At 40.1% G+C, this 24337-nt stretch overlaps 3 gene segments (V, D, J or C); all 3 read left to right on the top strand.

Moving 5' to 3' along the window:
• Positions 1-2384: 2384 nt before the first annotated feature.
• On the top strand, positions 2385-3112 carry LOC128054695 (T cell receptor delta variable 1-like). The segment is given in 2 exon segments: positions 2385-2433; positions 2664-3112. Coding segments are annotated over 2 exon segments (498 nt in total).
• Positions 3113-11364: 8252 nt separating this feature from the next.
• LOC128054473 (T cell receptor alpha variable 23/delta variable 6-like) lies at positions 11365-11893 on the top strand. The segment is given in 2 exon segments: positions 11365-11416; positions 11559-11893. Coding segments are annotated over 2 exon segments (387 nt in total).
• Positions 11894-16208: 4315 nt separating this feature from the next.
• On the top strand, positions 16209-16816 carry LOC128054694 (T cell receptor delta variable 1-like). The segment is given in 2 exon segments: positions 16209-16257; positions 16473-16816. Coding segments are annotated over 2 exon segments (393 nt in total).
• The last annotated feature ends 7521 nt before the right edge of the window (positions 16817-24337 follow it).

The following is a 24337-nucleotide window of genomic DNA, read 5'->3' as shown; positions in this document are numbered from 1 at the left end:
GGAGCCTGGTAGGCTGCAGTCCATGGGGTTGCTAAGAGTCAGACACGGCTGAGCGAGTTCACTTTCACTTTTCACTTTCATGTATTGGAGAAGGAAATGGAAACCCACTCCAGTGATCTTGTCTGGAGAATCTCAGGGACGGGGGAGCCTAGTGGGCTGCCATCTATGGGGTCGCACAGAGTTGGACATGACTGAAGCGACTTCGCAGCAGCAGCAGCAAAGAAGCAAAAGACCTATATATAGAAAAATATAAACCACTGATGAAAGAAATCAAAGATGACTCAAATAGATGGAGAAATATACCATGTTCATGGATCAGAAGAATCAATATAGTGAAAATGAGTATACTACCCAAAGGAATCTATAGATTCAATGCAATCCCCATCAAGCTATTAATGGTAGTTTTCAGAGAACTAGAACAAATAATTTCACAATTTGTATGGAAATACAAAAAACCTCAAATAGCCAAAGAAATCTTGAGAAAGAAGAATGGAACTGGAGGAATCAACTTGCCTGACTTCAGGCTCTACAACAAAGCTAGAGTCATCAAGACAGTATGGTACTGGCACAAAGAGAGAAATATAGATTAATGGAACAAAATAGAAAGCCCAGAGATAAATCTACCTATGGACACCTTATCTTTTACAAAGGAGGCAAGAATACACAATGGAGAAAAACAATCTCTTCAACAAGTGGTGCTGGGAAAACTGGTCAATCACTTGTAAAAGAAAGAAACTAGAACACTTTCTAACACCATACACCAAAATAGACTCAGAATGGATTAAAGACCTAAATGTAAGACCAGAAACTATAGAACTCCTAGAGGAGAACATAGGCAAAACACTCTCTGACATAAATCACAGCAGGATCCTCTATGACCCACCTCCCAGAGTAATGGAAATAAAGGCAAAAATAAACAAATGGAACCTAATTAAAATTAAAAGCTTCTGCACAATGAAGGAAACTATAAGCAAGGTGAAAAGACAGCCTTCAGAAGGGGAGAAAATAATAGCAAATGAAGCAACTGACAAACAACTAATCTCAAAAATAAACAAGCAGCTCCTGCAGCTCAATTCCAGAAAAATAAAAGACCCAATCAAAAATGCACCAAAGAACTAAACAGACATTTCTCCAAAGAAGATATACATATGGCTAACAAACACATGCAAAGATGCTTAACATCACTCATTATCAGAGATATGCAAATCAAAACCACAGTGAGGTACCATCTCATGCCAGTCAGATGGCTGCTATCCAAAAGCCTACAAACAATAAATGCTGGAGAGGGTGTGGAGAAAAGGGACCCCTCTTACACTGTTGATGGAAATGCAAACTAATACAGTCACTATGAAGAACAGTGTGGAGATTCCTTAAAAACCTGGAAAGAGAACTGCCATATGACCCAGCAATCCCACTGCTGTGCATACACACCCAGGAAACCAGAATTGAAAGAGACACACATACCCCAATGTTCATCGCAGCACTGTTTACAGTAACCAGGACATGGTAGCAACTTAGATGTCCATCAGCAGATGAATAGATAAGAAAGCTGTGGTACGTATACACAATGGAATATTACTTAGCCATTAAAAAGAATGCATTTGAATCAGTTCTAATGAGGTGGATGAAACTGGAGCCTATTATACAGAGTGAAGTAAGTCAGAAAGAAAAACACCAATACAGTATACTAACACATATTTATGGAATTTAGAAAAATGATAATGATGACCCTATATGCAGGACAGAAAAAGAAACACAGATGTATAGAACAATCTTTTGGACTGTGTGGGAGAAGGCAAGGGTGATGATTTGAGAGAATAGTATTGAAACATGTATATTATCATATGTGAAAGAGATTGCCAGTCCAGGTTTGATGCATGAGACAGGGTGCTCATGGCTGGTGCACTGGGATGACACTGGGGGATGGGATGGGGAGGGAGGTGGAAGGGGAATTCTGGATGGGGAACACATGTACCTCTATGACTGATTCATGTCAGTGTATGGCAAAAACCACTACAATATTATAAAGTAATTAGCCTTCATTTAAAATAAATAAATAAATAAATAATGCATGTCAACTTGTTTAATCTTCAGTTTCCTTCAGTTCAAACCTTTAATATTAATTGCTTTATTCATGCCCCTTTTCAGGATCTGCCAAACTTAATAACCAGGGAAAGAAAAGTAGACAAAGTAAAGGTGTGTGGTGAGCCAGTCTTTATCTGCACACAGACCACGTGGTCGATGAACATGACACCCCACTTCCTGTTTGGGAGGAGTCACACAGGAACCAGTTACCATGTATATGTGCTGCCAGGCACTCAAAGACACTGAAATCTTAGCTTGAGGCAGAACTGAGCACATTTGAGCAGGGGAATCCATGCCTCATGCCTCTCTCCAGTCTGTTCTGGGTGTTCCTGGCCTTCAGCTTCTTTGGTAGGGATGCTTTTAAACATGGGTGCGAACGTTCAGGGTGAAAGGACTGCACACAGGCACAAGGAGCTTCACAGGGACTTGGGGAGGAAAGGAGGATTGGGGAAAAGCAAGCATCGTATGATTGCAGTATGGTTTGTAAATATTTGGGTCCAAAATTAGTTGAATTTCTATATTATTTTGTTCACTATTTCAGCTCTATTTTCTTTTCTTTTTTTTTTTTCCCCCCACAGGATCTAGTGTGGCCCAGAAAGTTACTCAGTATCAGCCAGACATAACCAGTCAAGTGCGGAACGTAGTCATCTTGAACTGTCGGTATGAAACAAGCTGGAACGTGTACACCTACTGGATATTTTGGTACAAGCAGCTTCCCAATGGAGAGATGACTTACCTCATTCATCAGTATTCAGAAGATGGGAATGAAAGGGACGGCCACTACTCTGTAAACTTTCAGAAAGCACATAAGTTCATCAGCCTCACCATTTCATCCTTAAAGCTGGAGCATTCTGGAAAATACTTCTGTGCTCTCTGGGAACGCACAGTGCTTGAAGTAATAGGAAAAGCTGAACAAAAACCCCAGAGCTTAATAAGAGAGAGCCTCCCTGCTGTGGGACCCAGGTTGAAATGTAAAGCTGCAGACCCCAGACAAGAAATAGTAGTTCTGTGGTTCCTTAATCTGTGATCTGGATCAAAAGATTTGATTCTAAATAAAAGCTTCTTCTATGTAATTTGGAAGCAGGTGTCCTGAGTGACTTTCTACTAATATTCTCCTCTTGAATTCTTGACTTTAAGTCAATCATGCAGAGCATGTGTAACCTTGTCTAAAGTTATAAACTTTTTCTATAATAATGTAAAGTGACAGTTTCACTAAACTACACTCACATCCCAAACCTGGGTCTAGTTATCTAGAATCATGAAAATTATTTCCTTAGTCCTTTCTTCTCACACTTGTGTCACTTAAGATACAATCAGAGAAGCAGATTACCAGTGGTGTCAACTAAAAAATTGGTTGCAAAGATTAGAACTCAGGCAATTGCTAGATCTGGTGGAAGAGTGTATACAAAGCTGCTATCTTTGTATCTGGTGCTGAGACTGAATTCATTGTTAATCAGCTAGAGTAGTATTTGTAGAACAAAGTTGGATATAGAGCAAAGCATGGACAAACTGTGACTCATAAGGACATACTAGAACCAGGAGGGTAATGGAACCCACATATACACACTAAAACTTGTCTATGTCTCACTTCCTTCAGTTTCACAGTAGTGAGTGAACATAGAAGTGAGTGTCATTTGGCATCATGCTAACATACCTACTTGGTCCAAGACAAAGAGAAGATGAGGAGGAGGTTTGGGAGGAAGTGGAAGGGTTGTGAATCAATGATAAGATCAGCTATTAGATCAGCAGCAACATGAGTGAGTAACCATAGTCCCTGGAGCCCTGCACCAACCACCAAAACATAAAAACTGTGGCTGCTTCATCACAACGACCTTCCAAATGTCATGCAAATTTCTTTGGTGGCCAACCCTAACCCAGAAAAATACGGGAAGCACATTCTGATAAAGATGTGCTTTATCAGATAGATAGAAAGATATTTCCAGTTAGTTAAGATAGTACAAAGCTGCTACAGTATCGTCTTTGTTAACTTGGCATCCAGTTAACTCTTTAACAGCTTTTGAATAAAGACCATAGCAAAACTATGCTTCTTGCTAATGTTGTTGTAGCTGTTCAGTCACTAAGTCGTGTCTGACTGTTTGTGATCCCATGGACTGCAGGATCCTCTATCTCCCACTATCTTTTGGAGTTTGCTCAAATTCATGCCGACTGAGTTGGTGATACCATCCAACCACCTCAACCTCTGCTGCTGTCTTCTTCTTTTGACTTCAATCTTTCCCAGCATCAGGGTCTTTTGAGCCAATGAGTTGGCTTTTCTCACCAAGTGGCCAAAGTATTGAAGTTTCAGCTTCAGTATTTGTCCTTCCAATGAATAGTCAGGGTTGATTTCCTTTAGGATTGACTGGTTTGATCTCTTTGCAATCCAAGGGACTCTCAAGAGTCTTCTCTAGCACCACACTTCTTGCTAATATGATGCAGTAATTCCTCATTCAACCCAAAATATTCTAAACATATCTTGCAAAGATTATAGCAAGTTCATTTATCCCTTTGTGGGAGATGTTATTTTCTTTTCTACTTAAGACATACCCTCCCATTGAATCCTGTATCTTCACTACTGAGATATAATAACATATAACATTGACTTATATTAGCATGTCTTATGTTACTACTTGTAGGCAAATTGGAGAAGGGAGTTAAAATTGGTTAATGTAATACATAAGTATATTATATCAAATTGAAAAACAAATTTTCATTAGTATTATTGTTCTTATTTCTGCAGATGACCTCAGATCTGGGAAAAATCAAGATCTTGAACCGGGAAAAATCAAGGGCAGGAGAAGATGGCGACAGAGGATGATATAGTTGGATGGCATCATCGACTCAATGAACATTTGAGTGAAAGTCACTCAGCTATGTCCAAATCTTTGCAAACCCATGGACTATACAGTCCATGGAATTCTTCAGGCAAGAATACTGAAGTGAGTAGCCTTTCCCTTCTCCAGGGTATCTTCCCCACCCAGGGATTGAAGCCAGGTCTCCCACATTGCAGGTGGATTCTTTACCAGCTGAGCCACCAGGGAAGCCCAAGAATCCTGGAGTGGGTAACCTATCCGTTCTCCAGTGGATCTTCCCAACCCAGGAATCCATATGGGGTCTCCTGCATTGCAGGCAGATTCTTTACCAATTGAGCTACCGGGAGACATGAGTTTGAGCATATTCTGGGAGATAGTGAAGGACAGGGAAGCCTGGCATGCTGCAGCCATGAGGTCTCAAAGAGTTGGACACAACTTAGCAACTGAGCAACAACAAAAACAACAACAAAAATTTAATATGGGAAACCCTGAAAACACTCTTATCAGATTACAATGGGAAGAAATTCAACCCTGGTAAGACCAGGGAGGAAACAGAGCAGGAAATACCCAAGAAAGGATTTGTTCCAGTTGTTGATCTCCAGGTGGTGTTGCAGAAACTTTAAATGTCACCTTTAATAAAAGCTCCATTTCACTCCTATGAGCTTCTGTATCTCACAGCTCACTGAGGTGTACATTTGAATAAGCTCAGCACAAGCAGCAGTAATTGTCAAGGATGCATTTCTTCCTGATAGTCACTAGAACTTGCTTACTTTGGGATCCTTTGAATCTCAGATTTCCCTGTAAAAAAGACTCAGCACCTTCTGGCATATTCCTTCCTGCTCCTGAGGGGAGATCTTCCACAAAATGGATCTCAACTTCCTTCCTGCATAGCCATGTTTTCCACTACCCTTCTCATGTTGGGAATGCTCTTCATAGGGAATCAGTAACATTATATTCCATGCTCCTGTGTCTATAGAACAGAGTTCTGATTGAAATCTGAATAGAGACACTGTCTCATTATAGGCAGGTCTGTTCTGGTCTCACTGAATCGGCACTGATGTTGCAGGAAGAACTGGAGGTCAGTTAGTGACCTGCCTGACAGCCACATCACTGGCTCTAAGAAGCCCCCTGCAGTGGAGGTGCAACTATACCTACCTGTAGTGAACTTCCTCATCTCTTCTTGTATGTCTAGACAATAGGGTATGAAGGTAAAAAAAAAGCTTTCTTTATCTAGCAGGGGCCTATAACAGGCATTCTAGGTTAAACACATTGCTTTGGCAACGTTCCAAGAAACCAACTCAGGTTGCACCTCTCCTCTTTTCTCTCTTCTATTTAACTTCTCTAATACCCACTGTGTGCACAATAATAATTATTAATTCTTAATCAGCTTTATTTTTATACACTATTTCTCACAGTTCCTTTAGTAACCATTGGCAATAATCTTGAACTGTCCATCTGATCCCCGTGCCTACAGATCACTTCAATTTTACCTCAGTGAAAATAAACAGGTCCTTATTTTCCATTCTTTTTACCTCAAAATCCATATACACAGAACCATTATTATTCATACAGTCTGAGAAAAAGCAAAGACTTGCCTTGCATATGTTTTAAAAACCCTTATTTTTCTTTTAAAATAACCTACTAGAGACAAAGCACAGGGAAAAAATAACAATAGTTAACAGTTAAAATGTAGTTTGTGTAAAATAGGTAACTAATGAGAAGTTGCAAAATAAGCAGGGAGCCCATACACAAACCCTTCATGGGGCTCAGCCCCTCCTCCAGCCACAGTCACACCATGAGGCCTCCATGAGGTCACCATAAGGCATTTGCAGTACTTAGTATTTCTTACCTACATTGGTATAGTTATAACCACAAACACTGTTTAGGCCTGCAGATTTGGGATTTGGTTTTTCCCTTCTCAATCTGTATCTCTTTCTGCACTATAATCTCTAATTATAACTAAAAGAATATCTGATAAGATGCCAGAATTAAAAGAAATATTTCCCACAGTAAGCCAGACTCCAAAACAGTAAACATGGAAAGCAACTAAAAGAAGAGAGAAATTTCTCCAGTAAATATATTATCCGGCTTGGTTGGGTGCCTCATGTTCAGGTCTGTCTCACCACGATGTGTCCCAACAGGCAACTGCATGCACTGGTATCCCATCCTATGAGTGCAGCAAAGTGAACAGAAAATATTTGCTCAATGTTTGATATGAACTTGATCACTGATGAAATATTTCTTATAGTTCTGGGGGCAAAAAATCTAAAATCCATTTTGCTGTCTACATCAAGGTCTTGGCAGGGTTGATTCCTTCCAGATTCTCTGAGGAAGAATCTGTTTCCTTTCATTTTGTAGCTTGGAAGCCACTTGGATTCCATGGCTCAAGGCCCCTTCTTGATTCACTCCAACATCTTACTTCCACCACCATGGCTCCCTCATCTCCTGGAATCAAATATCTTTCTGACTCTGTCCTATAAGGTATAAAAATTTAATGCACAGAACTCTCAATTAAATAGAGCTGGCAGAAGAGGGGGAGCTCTCCTGACCTGTGGACATCACAGAGGGCAAAGGGAAGATGAAAGAAGCCTCTTCTTCCCTGGTCAGGACACGGTCAATGGAAAGTCAAGGGCACTCTGTTTACTGTAACCCTCCTAATTTCCTTGTCTTCTCTATAAAAGCATTTCCTTTCCTTGTCCAGTGGGGACTTGCATGTGGCTCCTCATGGTTGCTGATCCGGACTGCAGTCCTTTGGTGATCTCAAATAAAATCACCTTTTATGGGGAAATACCTGGCAGTCTGCTGTTTGTTGCTGTGATTCTGTTTTTGTTCTATGTGTTCCTTTGTTTTGCTTTGCTTTTATATATCATATATAAGTAAAAACACAGTATTTATGTTTCTTTATCTGACTTATTTCGCTAAGTATAATACACTCTGTATCTATCCATGTTGTTCCATTTGGCACGATTACATTCTTTTTTTATATTTGATTAATGTTCCATTGTAGTGTGTGTGTGTGTGTGTGTGTGTGTGTGTGTGTGTGTGTGTGTATAGATAGATAGGTAGATGGAAGATCGGTAATAGATAGGTAGATAGAAGATCGGTATTTTCTCTATCCATTCATCTCTGAATGAACACTTAGCTTGGTTCTGGATCTTGGTTATTGTAAATAATGCTACTATAAACATTTGGGTGCAGATACTATTTTGAAGAGTTTTTTTTTCTTTGGATAAATACCCAGGAGTGGAATTGCTGGATTATATGGAAGTTATATTTTCAGTGTTTTGAGAGGAATCTCCATAATGTTTTCCATAGTAGTTGCAGCAGTTTCCAAACCAGCAGCAGTGCACTAGGGTTTCCTCTCTTTGCATCCTCGCCACACTTGTTATTTTTTTTTCTTTTGATGATAGCCATACTGATAGATGTGAGGTTACACCTCATTTTGACATAGATTTGCTCTTTTTCTGAATATTAAGAGACTTTGGGTATCTGTTCATGTACCTGTTGGCTAACTCTTTGAAAAAATGGCTACTCAGGTCCTAGGCCCATTTTTCTAATCAGACTGTGTTTTTGATATTGAGGTATATGATGTCTTTATGTATTTTGGATACTAACCCCTTATTAAAAATATCTACTCCCATTCAGTAGTTTGCCTTTTATTTTTGCTGGTGGTTTCTTTGCTGTGCATTAGATTTTAGTTTGATTAGGTCCCTTTATTTACTTTTGCTTTTGTTGCCATTGCCTTTGAGACAGAAAAAAATATTGCAAAGAGGAACATCAATGAACATACTGTCTATATTTTCTTTTATGAGTTTTAGGGTTTCAGGTCTTACATTTCAGTCTTTAATCCATTTTGAGTTTATATTTATATATGTTGTGAGAAAATATTCTAGTTTTGGTCTTATCCTTGTAGGTGTTCAGTATGGTCAACACCACTTACTGAAGAAACTTGTCTTTTCCCCATTTTAAGAAGCTGGATAAAGTAATTCAGAGTAATATCTCTGTATGGCCACAGAGGGGCAACGCTGCTTCAGAGAAGATTAACTTTTGTCCCACATACACAGATTCTTCAAGGAGCCAGAAAGGATTCTTTAAATATCTATCAAATTTTTTATCTCCAACTTTGGTTCAATTTACATCTATCATTCTTGCATGTATGTATGTATCCATCTATCTTCCTAAATAGTATCTGTGTATATTTGTCTAACAATTTGAAAAGTATGAATTTGAGAGTTAATGTCTCTGTAAATAATATATATTGTCCTTTAAGATTAAGGCCACATTAGTTTCTCTAATATAAATTTATAATGTTTTCACCCAGATACAGCCCAAACTGCAATCATCCTTAGTTAATCAGTTCCAGAATTCCCTTACCCCATTCTTTACTAAGAAATCTAGTGATGGTGTAAGTTCCAGTTCAAGCTGCTCCTCCATCAGAACTACTCTCTGACTGAGCCCGGAAGCGAGTCCATTATCATTTTATTGGATGCATCATATAGAAACACGTTTCTCTTTAGTAGCTTTTATCTGAATGTACTTGAGTATTGGGAGTGGGTTGACTGAAGAGTGTTATTTCTGTCTCTTTCTTAAATGAGACCCAAGTATGAGCATTTAGTTGGCACTTAGTATTGCTAGTAAATATATACTGAAGACATGTGTTAACAAAAAAAAAAAAAAAAATGAATAAAAAAGAAAACACACCAAAATTTAACAATAAAAAATCCCCTTAGAGAGCTGGACTAGATGGGATTAGATTGAGGATTGGGAATGGTTATCATTGTTTCCTGTTGAACCGTGAAGATGTTTTTCTTTGAGAGTATCTGAGATCACATCAATGCAGAGACCACAAACTATTCTCTGTGCTTCAAAAATATGAGCTCCTTTGTTGCAGCCTGGCGGAGCAGAGACCAGAAGCTACCCCATGACTGGAGGGTGCGGCAAACTGCTCCCTTGTGATTGTCCTAGTAAGCACGCTGAAGGGACATTCTTGGGTGGACTTGCTCTCTGATCCGCTTTGCTGCCTACACCTGCCTCCATCCCCATGGAAACAAAACAAGATGTTCCTGATCAACAGCAGAGCCTTAACTTTACTCCCTCTTTATGGTGTGCTAATCAAACTCTCCAGTATAACTATTCCCTAATGATCTCATGCGTCTTCTGCCAACGAAAGTGTGGGCTGAAAGGAGCCATTTTGTCTTCCTGCCATAGACAGCGGGAGGGCCCCCTGACTCCCCATTTGCCAAAATATATGTGTCTGTCTTTTCATTAGGCGCTGGCCCCCGTTTCAGGTCTTTCTCACCCGCTGTGCTGGAGGAGACACTCCTTAATTTCTGACTCTATAACCTGATGTGTTGACCTCAAAAGCCAAACTGATTCTTCACAGTTTTGTATTTTACCTGTGAGGTTAAGATGTAACTCAGGATGAGAACTATCAAAAATGTTTCATTACAGAATGATCATGATCCCATATCTTCTGAATTCTGCAGAATTTTTCTAGTCAATTTTATCCTTTGGAGGTCAAAGATCCTTCAGAATAGATTACTCCAGTGCTTCTCAATTTGTTTTCTCCATGCTTATTCTTGGAAATATTTTATTTGCCTGGTTTATATTTTAGAAGTAATATAAATTAAAATTGATTTAATTATCTTTTTTTTTTATACTTCTTAAGGTCATGTAAAGTGTGGAAACATCTGAACGATGGTGTTAAAATTTAAGTTACACCAGGGCAAAAAGACTATATATTCTTTATGTTCTAATGCATAAGCTTAGCTTGTGAAAGTGAAAGTGTTAGTTACTCAGTAGTTTCTGACATTGCAACCCCGCCAGGCTCCCTCTGTCCGTGGCATTCTCCAGGCAATAATACTGGGGTGGATTGCCATTTCTTTCTCCAGGGGATCTTCCTGACCTAGGGAATAAACCCAGGTCTCCTGCTAGGTGGGCAGATTCTTTACCATCCTAGCCACCAGGGAAGCTTAGCTAGTTATGATATATTTTGTCCCTTGTGTATTCTCAGTAGACTTTAAGTAGTTTGCAAACAAAAAAAAAGAGAGAGAGAGGAGCCCCCTACATACTAATCTTGTGACTTCTTGGGAGTCCCTCTCTTCCCCATTGTAATATAACGTTATTCCCTATTAATACATCAAGTTGTCCTGATATGTGATATTTAAACTTCTAGGAGGTGTAGGAAAGGAAGAAGGGGATACTGTGGGAGAAATTCTAACATGCTGTTTATCCATTTAAGTTGGGGGTGTGCATTTCTGATTCCCAATTAATTTGATTTTTGGTGATTCTAAATTAGCACCGAATGAGAACTAGTACTTTTGAGAGAGATAGGTTTAAGTGAAAGCAATTGTGATAGGGTGAGGCCCACTGAAAGAAAAGCAGGTGTGAACTTCAAGTCAAAGTTCTAGCTGGCTGAGAAGAGCAGAACAGGAACTTGAGTTGCCGCTGAGCACTGGTGCCAGAAACAATGGACAAGATACTGGGAACATCATTTTTGATCCTGTGGCTTCAGCTAGTCTGTAAGTTGTGGAGGAGAAAACCTAGGCTACTTCGTTAATTAGGGGGACTGAGACAATTGGATTATAAACAAGTTCATGCAGATAGAAACTTTAAAAAAGGAATATATTTTATGGAATTAATGGCTTTTATCTCTTTAAGCAGGGGTGAATGGACAACAGAAGGAAAAAAGTGACCAACAGCAGGTCAAACAGAGCCCTCGATCTCTGACAGTCCAGGAAGGAGAGATTTCCATTCTGAACTGTAGTTATGAGAGCAGTTTGTTTAACTACTTCCCGTGGTACCGACAATATCCTGGTAAAGCCCCTGCATTCTTGATAGCCATAAGTTCAGTTGTGAATGAAATGGAAGATGGAAGACTCACAGTTTTCCTCAATAAGAGTGCCAAACAGCTCTCATTGCATATTGCAACTTCCCAGCCTGGAGACTCAGCCACCTACTTCTGTGCAGCAAGTGCACAGTGCTCCCCAGACCCCTGAAGCCTGTACCGAAACCTGCAGCCGAGGCTCCAGACACACCCTGCTGTGCAGATGAAACGCGCACACACACAATTTGTGCATAAAATGTCTTAATATATTTAAGAAAATGAAATTATGCAGAATTTATTCTTTCATCAAAATGGAATTGATACAGAAAATCAGTTGTTAAAAGATGTCTCTAAAAACTTCCAAACATTTGGAATACATGCACTAACTTAAAAATAACCATGGGTTAAAGAAACAATTACAATGACTTTAGAAAATATTTTGAAAGTAAATATTGTGAGAGCACATGATATAAACATGTATGAGGTGCAGCTAAACTAATACATGGAAGGAAATTTATCTTTTTAAATACTTGTATGACTAAAGAAAAAAAGTTGAAAAACTATTAAGACTTGCAGCAAAAGATGATGGAAAAGCAAATTAAACTCATCACCAACTGAAAGAAGTCAATAAGAAAATGTTGGATTGGTGAAATACAAAGAATGCTATGGAGATAACCATGAAATACAAAGTCAACTTTGTTAGAAAGATTAATAACATTGATATATTCCTAGATAGAATTATCTACAGAAAAAAGAAAAAACACAAATTATAAATATTAATAATAAAAAAAACCCTATTCTGCAGGTTCTATAATGTTTTAAGGGAAATGAATAAATATCATTGTTTATGTCACTTTGTAAGTGTGTAGAGGTAGATCTACACAGGTTGGGAAAACTTATATTTTGAAAAAGTGCAACGACAACTCAATAGAAGTGACATAGTCTCATGAGCAAATGACATTGGGACAATTGAATATTGTTGGGAAATAATCGAAACTTGGCCTAAATATCACATCTTATACAAAACTTTGAGCACAGTCTCAAAATGGACCATCAGTTCAGTTCAGTTGCTCAGTCACGTCTGTCTCTTTGCAACCATGGACTGCAGCACACCAGTTTTCCCTGTCCATCACCAACTCCCCGAGCCTGCTCAAACTCATGTCCATTAAGTTGATGATGCCATCCAACCATCTCATCCTCTGTTGTCCCCTTCTCCTCCTGCCTTCAGTCTTTCCCAGCATCAGGGTCTTTTCCAATGAATCAGTTCTTTGCATCAGGTGGCCAAAGTATTGTAACTTCAGCTTCATCATCAGTCCTTCCAACAAATATTCAGGGTTCATTTCTTTTAGGATTGACTGTTTTGATCTCCTTGATGTCTAAAGGGCTCTCAAGAGTCTTCTCCAACACCACAGTTCAAAAGCACCAGTTCTTCAGCACTCAGCTTTCTTTATGGTCCAACTCTCACATCAATACATAACTGGTGGAAAAACCATAGCTTTGACTAGACAGACCTTTGTCCTATACCATATATTGACCAAGATCCGTATTCCTAACCCAGCCTAACTTAAAGGTGCTCAACATTTACATTAGTGTACAGTTGGAAGAAATCATCTAACACAAAGTCTATTTTATACAACAGTGTTGAAAATATGCAATTCCTTGAGTACTGTACTAAAATTGGCGTGCTGCATGGGGTCGCAGAGTCAGATATTACTGAGTGACTGAACTGAGCTGAACTGAAAGTGGGGCTCCCAGGTGGCACTCATGGTAAAGAGCTGGCCTGCCAATGCAGGTAACATAACAGACTCGGGTTCAACCTCTGGATCAGGAAGATGCCCTGGAGGAGGACACGGCAGGCCACTCCCATAATCTTGCCTGGAGAATTTCATGGACAGAGGAGCCCGGTGGGCTTCAGTCCAGAGGGTTGCAAAGAGTCAGACATGACTGCAGTGACTGAGCACAGATACACTGAAAGTGAAAAGCAGAGTGACTGTATGAGCACAGAATGAATGCAAGTGGGTGGGTTGTTCACCATCATGATCTCAGGGCGGGCCAGGAGCTCAGCTCACTGCTGCTGCCCAGAATCACCAGAGAATATACACCACATCTTGTTAGCATGGGAAAAGATCAAATTTACAAATTCAAAGTATGGTTACCACTGAATGTGTATCACTTTCTTACCACTGTAAAGTTAAAAATCTGAAGTCAAAACATCATAAGTTGGTGAGTCTGTAGTGATTAAAACATGTTGATACTTGCAATAGCCTAGATGGGGATTCCTAGATGGGTCAGTGGTAAAGAATCTGCCTGCAGTGCAGAAGACCCAGGTTTGATGCCTGGGTCAGGAAGATCCCCTGGAGAAGGAAATGGCAACCCCCTCCAGTATTCTTCCCTGGAAAATTCCAAGGACAGAGGGGCCTGGCAGTCTACAGTACACGGGGTCTAAAAAGAGTATGACATGGCTTAGCAACTAAACAACAATAGCCAGGATGGACCTCAGGAAGTTATGCTGAATGAAAGAAAAATCAGTCTCAGAGGCTACATGATGTATGTCTACACTTATTGGATTATTATGATTGTATATATGGTGTGGTTCTACTTATACAATATTCTCAAAAGGAAAAAATATAGAGCTAAAAAGGATATTAGTAGTTACTGGGATTATAAAGAGTTGCAGGGATAGGGAGGGTATACAAAGAGGGTTTATTTAGAGAGATGTGTCATGATTTTAGTGGTGGTACAAGAACCTATATATGTGATAAAACTTCATAGAGCTTCATACCAGAACCAAAGAGCACATATAAAAACTGATGTATAAGATTATGGCCTGTATTTTGATAAAAATGTCATCAATATCAATTTACTAATATTTATGTGGGGGCTTCCCTGGTGGCTCAGAGTTTAAAGCGTCTGCCTGGAATGCAGGAGACCCGGATTTGATCCCTGCATCAGGAAGATCCCCTGGAGAAGGAAATGGCAACCCACTCCAGTACTCTTGCCTGGAGAATCCCATGGAGGAGGGAGCCTGGTAGGCTACAGTCCATGGGGTCACAAAGAATTGAACACGACTTATGACTTCACTTTCATGTGATTGTTATATTAATATATATTTATATTTTATAACATCATGCTGCTGCACAGGCTGATGCAGTCATTCATGATCTCCTCTGCTTAGTTACAAATAATTTCAAGCCCAGGCATTAGCTACCTGCCAGCACTCAGAAGTCAAATGGGACAGAAGAGTAGATGTCCCAGATAAATACAAACTCATCTCCCTGCTTCACTCATTCATGAGTCATTTTGATCTTAAATTCCATGAACTGGCACTGTTTTAGACCTTGCCTGTATGTTTCTTTTCTACTTGTCTATTTGCCTTTGGTTCTTTTACATTAATTCATCCATTACAACATTGAAACCAAATGGAAGATGGACAGCTACATTCCACATGAACATGAAACAGCGCACAGAGCTTCAGTCACCAACTTCTGTGGTATTGACAGGTACTAAGTGCCTGCAGTCTGTAGATACTGAGTTTTGTAGAAGTGCATTATAGCAGTACATCAGAGAAAGATCTGGCATGTTTATCTTAACTTTATTTTACAAAGAGAAATAATAATGAGTGACTGAGAAGTTAGACTGAATACTCTGGACCAATGAGATAAAAAATGTGACATTTGGATGATTCTAGTACACATGATCTAATAAGTACAATTCTACATTTAGAGGCAACAGGATTGAATAGCCTGATTTCCCTCAAAGTCTAATACATAAGACTCAATATCAGATTTCAAAAGAATGATATTTTATTCCAGTTATAATTTCATTTAAATATAAACCATCGAATAGACTCTGAAATTCAGATGAACTAATGTTTTTAAATCATTTCATGTTGAAGTAGTTTTATTTATTGAAAAATCTAAGTAGAGTCCTAGAATTCAGTATATATATAAAAAAAAGATGAGACATTAATTACTTTGGTTAAGATTGCTTTTCACTCAGAAGGCCTAAGATCTGTGAAAGTTTTAAAATAGTCACTAGATTCTGGATGGAGGAAAGTAAGTATAGGCTAAATGAATGACCAATCAGTCAATTACAAGAATGTTTCAGAGGCTATACTAAGTTATATCTTAAACAAGATGGAAAAAATTATTTTACTGAATAAATACCAATGTATGTCAACTTGTTTAACCTTCAGTTTCCCTCAGTTTAAACCTTTAACATTAATTGCTTTCTTCATGCCCCTTTTCAGGATCTGCCAAACTTAATGACCAGGGAAAGACAAGTGGACAAAGTAAAGGTTTGTAGTGAGCCAGACTTTTTCCCATCTGGGTACAGACAAGCTGGTCTATGAACATGACAAACCCCACTTCCTGTCTGGGGGAGGAGCCACACAGGAGCCAGGTGCCGTGTATATGTGCTGTGAGGCACTTAAAGAATTCTTAGCTTGAGGCAGAATTAAACACATTTATGTACAGAATCCGTGCCTCATGCCGCTCTCTAGTCTGCTCTGGGTGTTCCTGGCCTTCACCTTCTCTGGTAGGGATGCTTCCAAACATGGGTGTGCGTGTTCAGGGTGAAAGGACTGCACACAGGCATGTGGAGATTCACAGGGACTTGGGGAGGAAAGGAGAAGTGGGGAAAAGCAGCATCTTATGATTTAAGTTTGGGTTATATATATTTGAGTAGGTCCAAAATTAATTTCTGCATTATTTTGTTCCTATTTCAGCTCTGTTTTCTCACATTTTCCACAGGATCTTGTGTGGCCCAGAAAGTTACTCAAGAACAGTCAGACATAATCAGGCAAGTGGGGCAGTCAGTCATTTTTGACTGTCAGTATGGAATAGGTTGGTTCACCTACTACTACTCCATTTATTGGTATAAGCAGCTTCCCAGGGGACAGATGACTCTCCTTATTCATCAACATTCAGAACACGGGAATGCAGCGAATGGCCGCTACTCTGTAAACTTCCAGAAAGCATATAAATCCATCAGCCTCACCATTTCAGCCTTACAGCTGGAAGACTCTGCAAAGTACTTCTGTGCTCTAAGGGAGCTCTCAAGTACACGTACAAAAAGAGACTATCACAACACTTGAAGTAATGGGAAAAGCTGTACAAAAACCCCAGAGCTTAATAAGAGAGCTCCGCTGCTGCAGGACCCCAGCTGAAATGCACACCTGCAGACCCCAGACAAGAAGTGCTAATCATGTGATTGCTTAATGTGTGGTCTGAATCAGAGAATTTAATTCTAAATTAAAGCTTCTTCTATGTCCAGAGAAACTTTCTACTGTTTACATTCTCCTCTTGAATTTTTGACTAAATTAATCATACAGAACATGTGTAAAATTGTCTAAACTTTTTCCAAAGTTAATTAAAAGTGACAGTTTCACTAAAATACACTAACATCACAAATCTGGGTATAGTTATCTGGAATCGTCATGAAAATAATTTCCTTAGTCCTTTCGTCTTAGACTTGTGTCACTTAAGGTACCATCAGATAAGCAGATCACCAGTGGTGTCAAATAAGAAATTAGTGATGAAGATTAGAACTCAGGCAATTGCTAGATCTGGTGGAAGAGTGTATACAAAGCTGTTATCTTTGTATCTGGTGTTGAGACTGAATTCATTGTTAATCAGCTAGAGAAAAGTTAGGGAGAGACTGAAGCATAGACAAACTGTGACTCATAAGGACATACTAGAACCATGAGGGTAATGGAACCCACGTAGACACACTAAAACATCTATGTCTCACCTCCTTCAGTCTCACAGTAGAGGGTGAGCTTAGGAGAAGTGGGTGTCATTTGGCATACATACGCACTTACTTGGCTACATACATACTTGGCCCAAGACAAACAGAAGATGAGGAGGAGGTCTCGTGGGAAGTGGAGGGGTTGTGAGTCAACAATGAGCTATCAGATCAGGAGGAACACCTGTGAGTAACCATAGTCCCTGGAGCCCCGCACCAACCCAAACATAAAAACTGTGGCTGCTTCATCACAACGACCTTCCTCATGTCACACAAACTTCTTTTGTGGCCAACCCTGCTGCTGCTGCTGCTGCTGCTAAGTCACTTCAGTCGTGTCCAACTCTGTGTGACCCCATAGATGGCAGCCCGCCAGGCTCCCCCATCCCTGGGATTCTCCAGGCAAGAATACGGGAGTGGGTTGCCATTTCCTTCTCCAATGCATGAAAGTGAAAAGGGAAAGTGAAGTCACTCAGTCATGTCAGACTCTTAGAGACCCCATGGACTGCAGCCCACCAGGCTCCTCCATCCATGGGATTTTCCAGGCAAGAGTACTGGAGTGGGGTGCCATTGCCTTATGGGAAGCATATTCTGGGAAAGATACTTCCAGTTAGTTAAGACAGATCAAAGCTGCTACAATGCCCTTTTTGTTAACTTGGCACCCCTCTGTTCCCTCTAACAGCTTTTTAATAAAGACCACAGCAAAACTATGCTTCTTGCTAATGTTGTTGTTGCTGTTCAGTCACTAAATCGTGTCTGATTTTTTGTGATCGCATGGACTGCAGCACACTATCCTGCAGCTCCTCTAGGACTGCGGCTCCTCTATCCTGCCAGGCATGGAAACAGAGAATAACTATAACTGAGGATGAAGGATAATTTATTAAAATTATTAAACTGGAATTTCAAAATGGATGAACTTTATGGAATGTCAGTTATACCTCAGTAGAGTTGCTCAAAATAAAAAAGACTGTTCTGTCTTACCGGTGTCACAGTCCAGGAATAGTGTTATTCAATAAGCACATATTTATTTAAACAGTGCTTCTGTACCCACAGTTTCCCTCAGTTCAGTTTAGTCACTCAGTTGTGTCCAACTCTTTGAGACACCGTGGACTGCAGAACATGAAGCCTCCCTATCCATCATGAACTCATGGAGCTTACTCCAACTCATGAGTTGGTGATGCCATCCAATCTGTCATCCATTTCTGGATGGATGACAGATGTCCATCCATTTCTGTCATCCTCTTCTCCCCTCAGCTTCAATCTTTCCCAGCTTCAGGGTCTTTTCAAATGAGTCAGTAGTTCGCATCAGGCAGCCAAAGTATTGGAGTTTCAGCTTCAGCATCAGTCCTTCCAATGAATATTCAAGACTGATTTCCTTTAGCATGGACTGGTTGGATCTCCTGGCAGTCCAAGGGACTCTCAAGAGTCTTCTCCTACACCAAAATACAAAAGTATCAATTCTTCAGTGCTCAGTTTTCTTTGTAGTCCAACTCTCCCATACATACATGACTACTGTAAAAATCATATCTTTGACTAGACAGACCTTTGTGGGCAAAGGAATGTCTCTGGTTTTTAATAAGCTGTCTAGGTTGGTCATAACTTTTCTTTCAAGAAGCAAGTGTCTTTTAATTTCCTGGCTGCAGTGACCATCTGCAGTGATTTTGGAGTCAAAAAAATAAATAAATAAATAAAGTCAGCCACTGTTTCCACTATTTCCCCATTTATTTTCCATGAAGTGATGGGACCAGATGCCATGATTTTAGTTTTCTGAATGTTGAGCTTTAAGCCAACTTTTTTACTCTCCCTTTTCACCTTCATCAAGAGGCTCTTTAGTTCCTCTTCACTTTCTGCAATAAAGGTGTTGTCATCTGCATATCTGAGGTTATTGATATTTCTCCAAGCAATCTTGATTTCAGCTTGCACTTCTTCCAGTCCAGCATTTCTCATGATGTACTCTGCATATAAGTTAATAAGCAGGGTGACAATAGACAGCCTTGACATACTCCTTTCCCAATTTGGAACCAGTCTATTGTTCCATGTCCAGTTCTAACTGTTGTATCTTGACCTGCATACAGATTTCTCAGGAGGCAGGTCAGCTGGTCTGGTATTCCCATCTCTTTAAGAATTTTCCACAGTTTGTTGTGATCTACACAGTCAAAGGCTTTGGCAGAGTCAATAAAGCAGAAGTAGATGTTTTTCTGGAACTTCTTGGTTTTTCAGTGATCCAGAGGATGTTGGCAATTTGACCTCTGGTTCCTCTGTTTTTTCTAAATCCAGCTTGAGCATCTGGAAGTTCATGGTTCATGTACTGTTGAAGCTTGGCTTTGAGAATTATGAGCAATACTTTGCTAGCATGTGAGATGAGTGCAATTGTGCAGTAGTTTGAACATTCTTTGGCATTGCCTTTCTTTGGGATTGGAATGAAAACTGAGCTTTTCCAGTCCTGTGGCCACTGCTGAGTTTTCCAAATTGCTGGCATATTGAGCACAACACTTTCACAACATCATCTTTTAGGATTTGAAATAGCTCAACTGTAATTCCATCACCTCCATGAGCTTTGTTCGTAGTGATGCTTTCTAAGGCCCACTTGACTTCTCATTCCAGGATGTCTGCCCCTAGGTGAGTGATCACACCATCGTGGTTATCTGGGTTGTGAAGATCATTTTTGTATAGTTCTTCTGTGTATTCTTGCCACCTCTTCTTAATATCTTCTGCTTCTGTTAGGTCCATACCATTTCTGTCATTTATTGCACCCATCTTTGCATGAAATTTTCCCTTGGTATCTCTAATTTTCTTGAAGAGATCTCTAATCTTTCCCATTCTATTGTTTTCCTCTATTTCTTTGCATTGATCACTGAGAAAGGCTTTCTTATCTATCCCTGCTAGTCTTTGAATCTCTGCATTAAATGGGTATATTTTTCCTTTTTTCCTTTGCCTTTCACTTTTCTTCTTTTCATAGCTATTTGTAAGGCCTCCTCAGACATCCATTTTGCTTTTTTGCATTTCTTTTTCTTGGGAATGGTCTTGATTCCTGTCTCCTGTACAATGTCACGAACCTCCATCCATAGTTCATCAGGCACTCTGTCTGTCAGCTCTGATCCCTTGAATCTATTTGTCACTTCCACTGTATAGTCATAAGGGATTTAATTTAGGCCATACTTGAATGGTCTTGTGATTTTTCCTACTTTCTTCAATTTAAGTCTGAATTTGGCAACAAGGAGTTCATGATCTGAGCCACAGTCAGCTCCCAGTCTTGTTTTTGCTGACTGTATAGAGCTCCTCCATCTTTGGCTGCAAAGAATATAATTAGTCTGATTTTGGTATTTACCGTCTGGTGATGTCCATGTGTAGAGTCCTCTCTTGTGTTGTTGGAAGAGATTGTTTGCTATGACCGGTGAGTTCTCGTGGCAAAACTCTGTTAGCCTTTGCCCTGCTTCATTCTGTACTCCAAGGCAAAGTTTGCCTGTTACTCCAGGTATTTCTTGACTTCCTACGTTTGCATTCCAGTCTCCTATAATGGAAAGCACATCTTCTTTGGGTTTTAGTTCTAGAGGGTCTTGTAGGTCTTCATAGAACCATTCAACTTCAGCTTCTTTAGCACTATTGGTCAGGTTGAATGGTTTGTCTTGGATCAAAACAGAGATCATTCTGTCGTTTTTGAAATTGCATCTGAGTACTGCATTTCAGACTCTTTGGTTGACTATGATGGCTACTCCATCTTTCAATACTCACAAAGTGACAAAAAAATCACTCTTTATGTAGGTTCAGTATATATATATATATATATATATATATATATATATATAATTTCAAAGTAAAGTTGTTTAATACTGCAAAATGTTTCAGGCAAGACTGTTGTGAATAGTGTGTTGATTTGTGAGCACCCTTCAGAATCACAGGTGAGTGCATAAGAGATGGGAAAAAAAAAGATCCTGAAAACTCTTGGGAAATATTTCATTTTGCAAAAATCTCTTGCATCCACGCCAGCTAAACAATTAGTTTTTGTTTTTTCTTCCCTAAAATCCTCCACAAATTCCAAATCAGAGTCTGCCTTCTTTGCAATGTTCTTAAAACATGCCCCTCAAGTCCTAACATAATGACCTTTCTATTTCCCACTTTCACTCCACTCCTCTCCAGTCCATTCTGAATTGGTTGAGGTGGGAGGGTGGGACTTCCTGTCACAAAGTAAGGAAGCTGGGTGAGCTGATTGGCTGTAGGAGCAAGAATATTTCTGCATGGACTTATGACATTCACCCCCTCAGGGTTTAGTGAAGTATTTTACAGTGGAAATGTCTCAGTAAGAAGAGGAAGCATCATGAAGAGGCTAGCAGGCACTGTGCTGGGGCTTTTGTTTGCCCAGGTTTGCTGTGAGTTGGGGCTAACCCGCAGGGGACTCTGAAGGATTGACCAGCTTCTGCGTTTTTAAGGGAGAGAGAGGGGCTGACAAGTCCTGCAGACTTTCTATCCTTTTCATCATCTATGGGGATTGGGGAGGGCAGTGCAGTTTCAGGGTTTTGTAGGAGCTAGGATGACCCTCACCTGTGACTACTTCTCTTTCCTCATCAGGTGTGTGAGAAGTGGATGTTGAGCAGAGTCCCCCAGCCCTGAATCTCCAGGAGGGAGTCAACTCCACATATTGGTGTAATTTTTCCACTTCCCCACAGAGTGTGAATTGGTAATAAGAACCCTGGGGGCTGCCTCATTCATCTGGTTTACTTTCCTTTAGGGACAAAACAGGACGGAAGATTAAAGGCCACCACAGTCCCTAGAGAACACCGCAACTCACTGCACATTTTCTCTTCACAGACCACAGACTCAGGCTCTTACTTCTGTGCTGTGCAGCACAGCGCTCCCCAGGCACCTGCAGCGGGTATACACACCCTTCGGGGGCTCAACCCTCCTCCAGCCACAGTCACACCATGAGGCCTCCGTGAGGTCACCATAAGGCATTTGCAAGACTTAGTATTTCTTACCCACATTGGTATAGTTATAACCACAAACACTTTTTAGCCCTACAGATTTGGGATTTGGTCTTTTCCTTCCCAATCTGTATCTCCTTCTGCACTAGAACCTCTAACTTGTAACTAAAAGAATAGCTGATAAGAGGATAGAATTAAAATAAATATTTTCCAAGTATGCTGGACTCCAAAACAGTAAACATTGAAAGCAACTAAAAGAAGAGAGAACTCTCTCCAGTAAATATATTATCCAGCTTGTTTGGGTGTCTCAAGAATGTTCAGGTCTTTCTCACCACGATGTGTCCCATCCTGTGAGTGCAGCAAAGTGAACAGAAAATATTTGCTCAATGTTTAATATGAACTTGATCACTTACAAAATATCTTATAGTTCTGGATGCAAGAAATCTAAAATCTGTTTTGCTGTCTACAGTCAAGGTCTTGGCAGGGTTGTTTCCTTCCAGATTCTCTGAGGAAGAATCTGTTTCCTTTCACTCTGTAGTTTCTGGAAGCCACTTGGATTCTATGGCTCAAGACTCCTTAAATCACTCCAACATCTTACTTCCACCACCATGGCTCCCTCCTCTTACAGAGTCAAATATTTTTCTGACTCTCTCCTATAAAGTACAAAAATTTAATGCACAGGAATCTCAATTAAATAGAGCTGGCAGAAGAGGGGGAGCTCTCCTGACCTGTGGACATCACAGAGGGCAAAGAGAAGATGAAAGAAGCCCCTTCTTCCCTGGTCAGGATGCAGTCAATAGAAAGTTAAGGGCACTCTACTATCACTGTCCCAATTTCCATATCTTCTCTATAAAAGCATTTTCTTTCCTTGTCCAGTGGAGACCTGCATATGGCTCCTCATTGTTCCTGATCTGGAACTTCAGTCCTTTGGTGATCTCAAAAAACTCATCTTTTATGGGGAAAGACCTTGCAGTCTATCATTTGTTCCCTGTTCCTGTGATTCTGCTTTTGTCCTATTTGTTCCTTTGTTTTGCTTTGTTTTTATATATGATATAAAAATTTAAAAAACAGTATTTTTCTTTCTCTGTCTGACTTATTTCACTAAGTTTAACACACTTCATACCTATCCATGTTGTTCCATTTGGCATGATTACTTTCTTTTTTATATTTGATTAATATTCCATTGTGGTGTGTGTGTGTGTGTGTGTGTGTGTCTGTCTGTCTGTGTGTGTGTGTGTGTCTGTGTCTGTGTCTGTGTCTGTGTCTGTGTCTGTGTGTGTATAGATAGATAGTTAGATGAAAGGTCAGTATTTTATCTATCCATTCATCTCTGAATGAACACTTAGCTTGGTTCTGGATCTTGGTTATTGTAAATAATGCTGCTATAAACATTTGGGTGCAGATACCGCTTACTCCTTGGAAGAAAAATTATGACCAACCTAGATAGTATACTCAAAAGCGGAGACATTACTTTGCTGACTAAGGTCCGTCTAGTCAAGGCTATGGTTTTTCCTGTGGTCATGTATGGATGTGAGAGTTGGACTGTGAAGAAGGCTGAGCGCCCAAGAATTGATGCTTTTGAACTGTGGTGTTGGAGAAGACTCTTGAGAGTCCCTTGGACTGCAAGGAGATCCAACCAGTCCATTCTGAAGGAGATCAGCCCTGGGTGTTCATTGGAAGGAATGATGCTAAAGCTGAAACTCCAGTACTTTGGCCACCTCATGCGAAGAGTTGATTCGTTGGAAAAGACTCCGATGCTGGGAGGGATTGGGGGCAGGAGGAGAAGGGGACGACCGAGGATGAGATGGCTGGATGGCATCACTGACTCGATGGATGTGAGTCTGAGTGAACTCCGGGAGTTGGTGATGGACAGGGAGGCCTGGCGTGCTGTGAGTCATGGGGTCACAAAGAGTCGGACACGACTGAGCAACTGAAATGAACTGAACTGAACTGAA

Source organism: Budorcas taxicolor, chromosome 10 (genome assembly GCF_023091745.1).
Source record: "Budorcas taxicolor isolate Tak-1 chromosome 10, Takin1.1, whole genome shotgun sequence".
Taxonomy (NCBI): Eukaryota; Metazoa; Chordata; class Mammalia; order Artiodactyla; family Bovidae; genus Budorcas; species Budorcas taxicolor.
The sequence above is the reverse complement of the archived record's forward strand: the minus strand, read 5'-3'. Positions and strand labels throughout refer to the sequence as shown.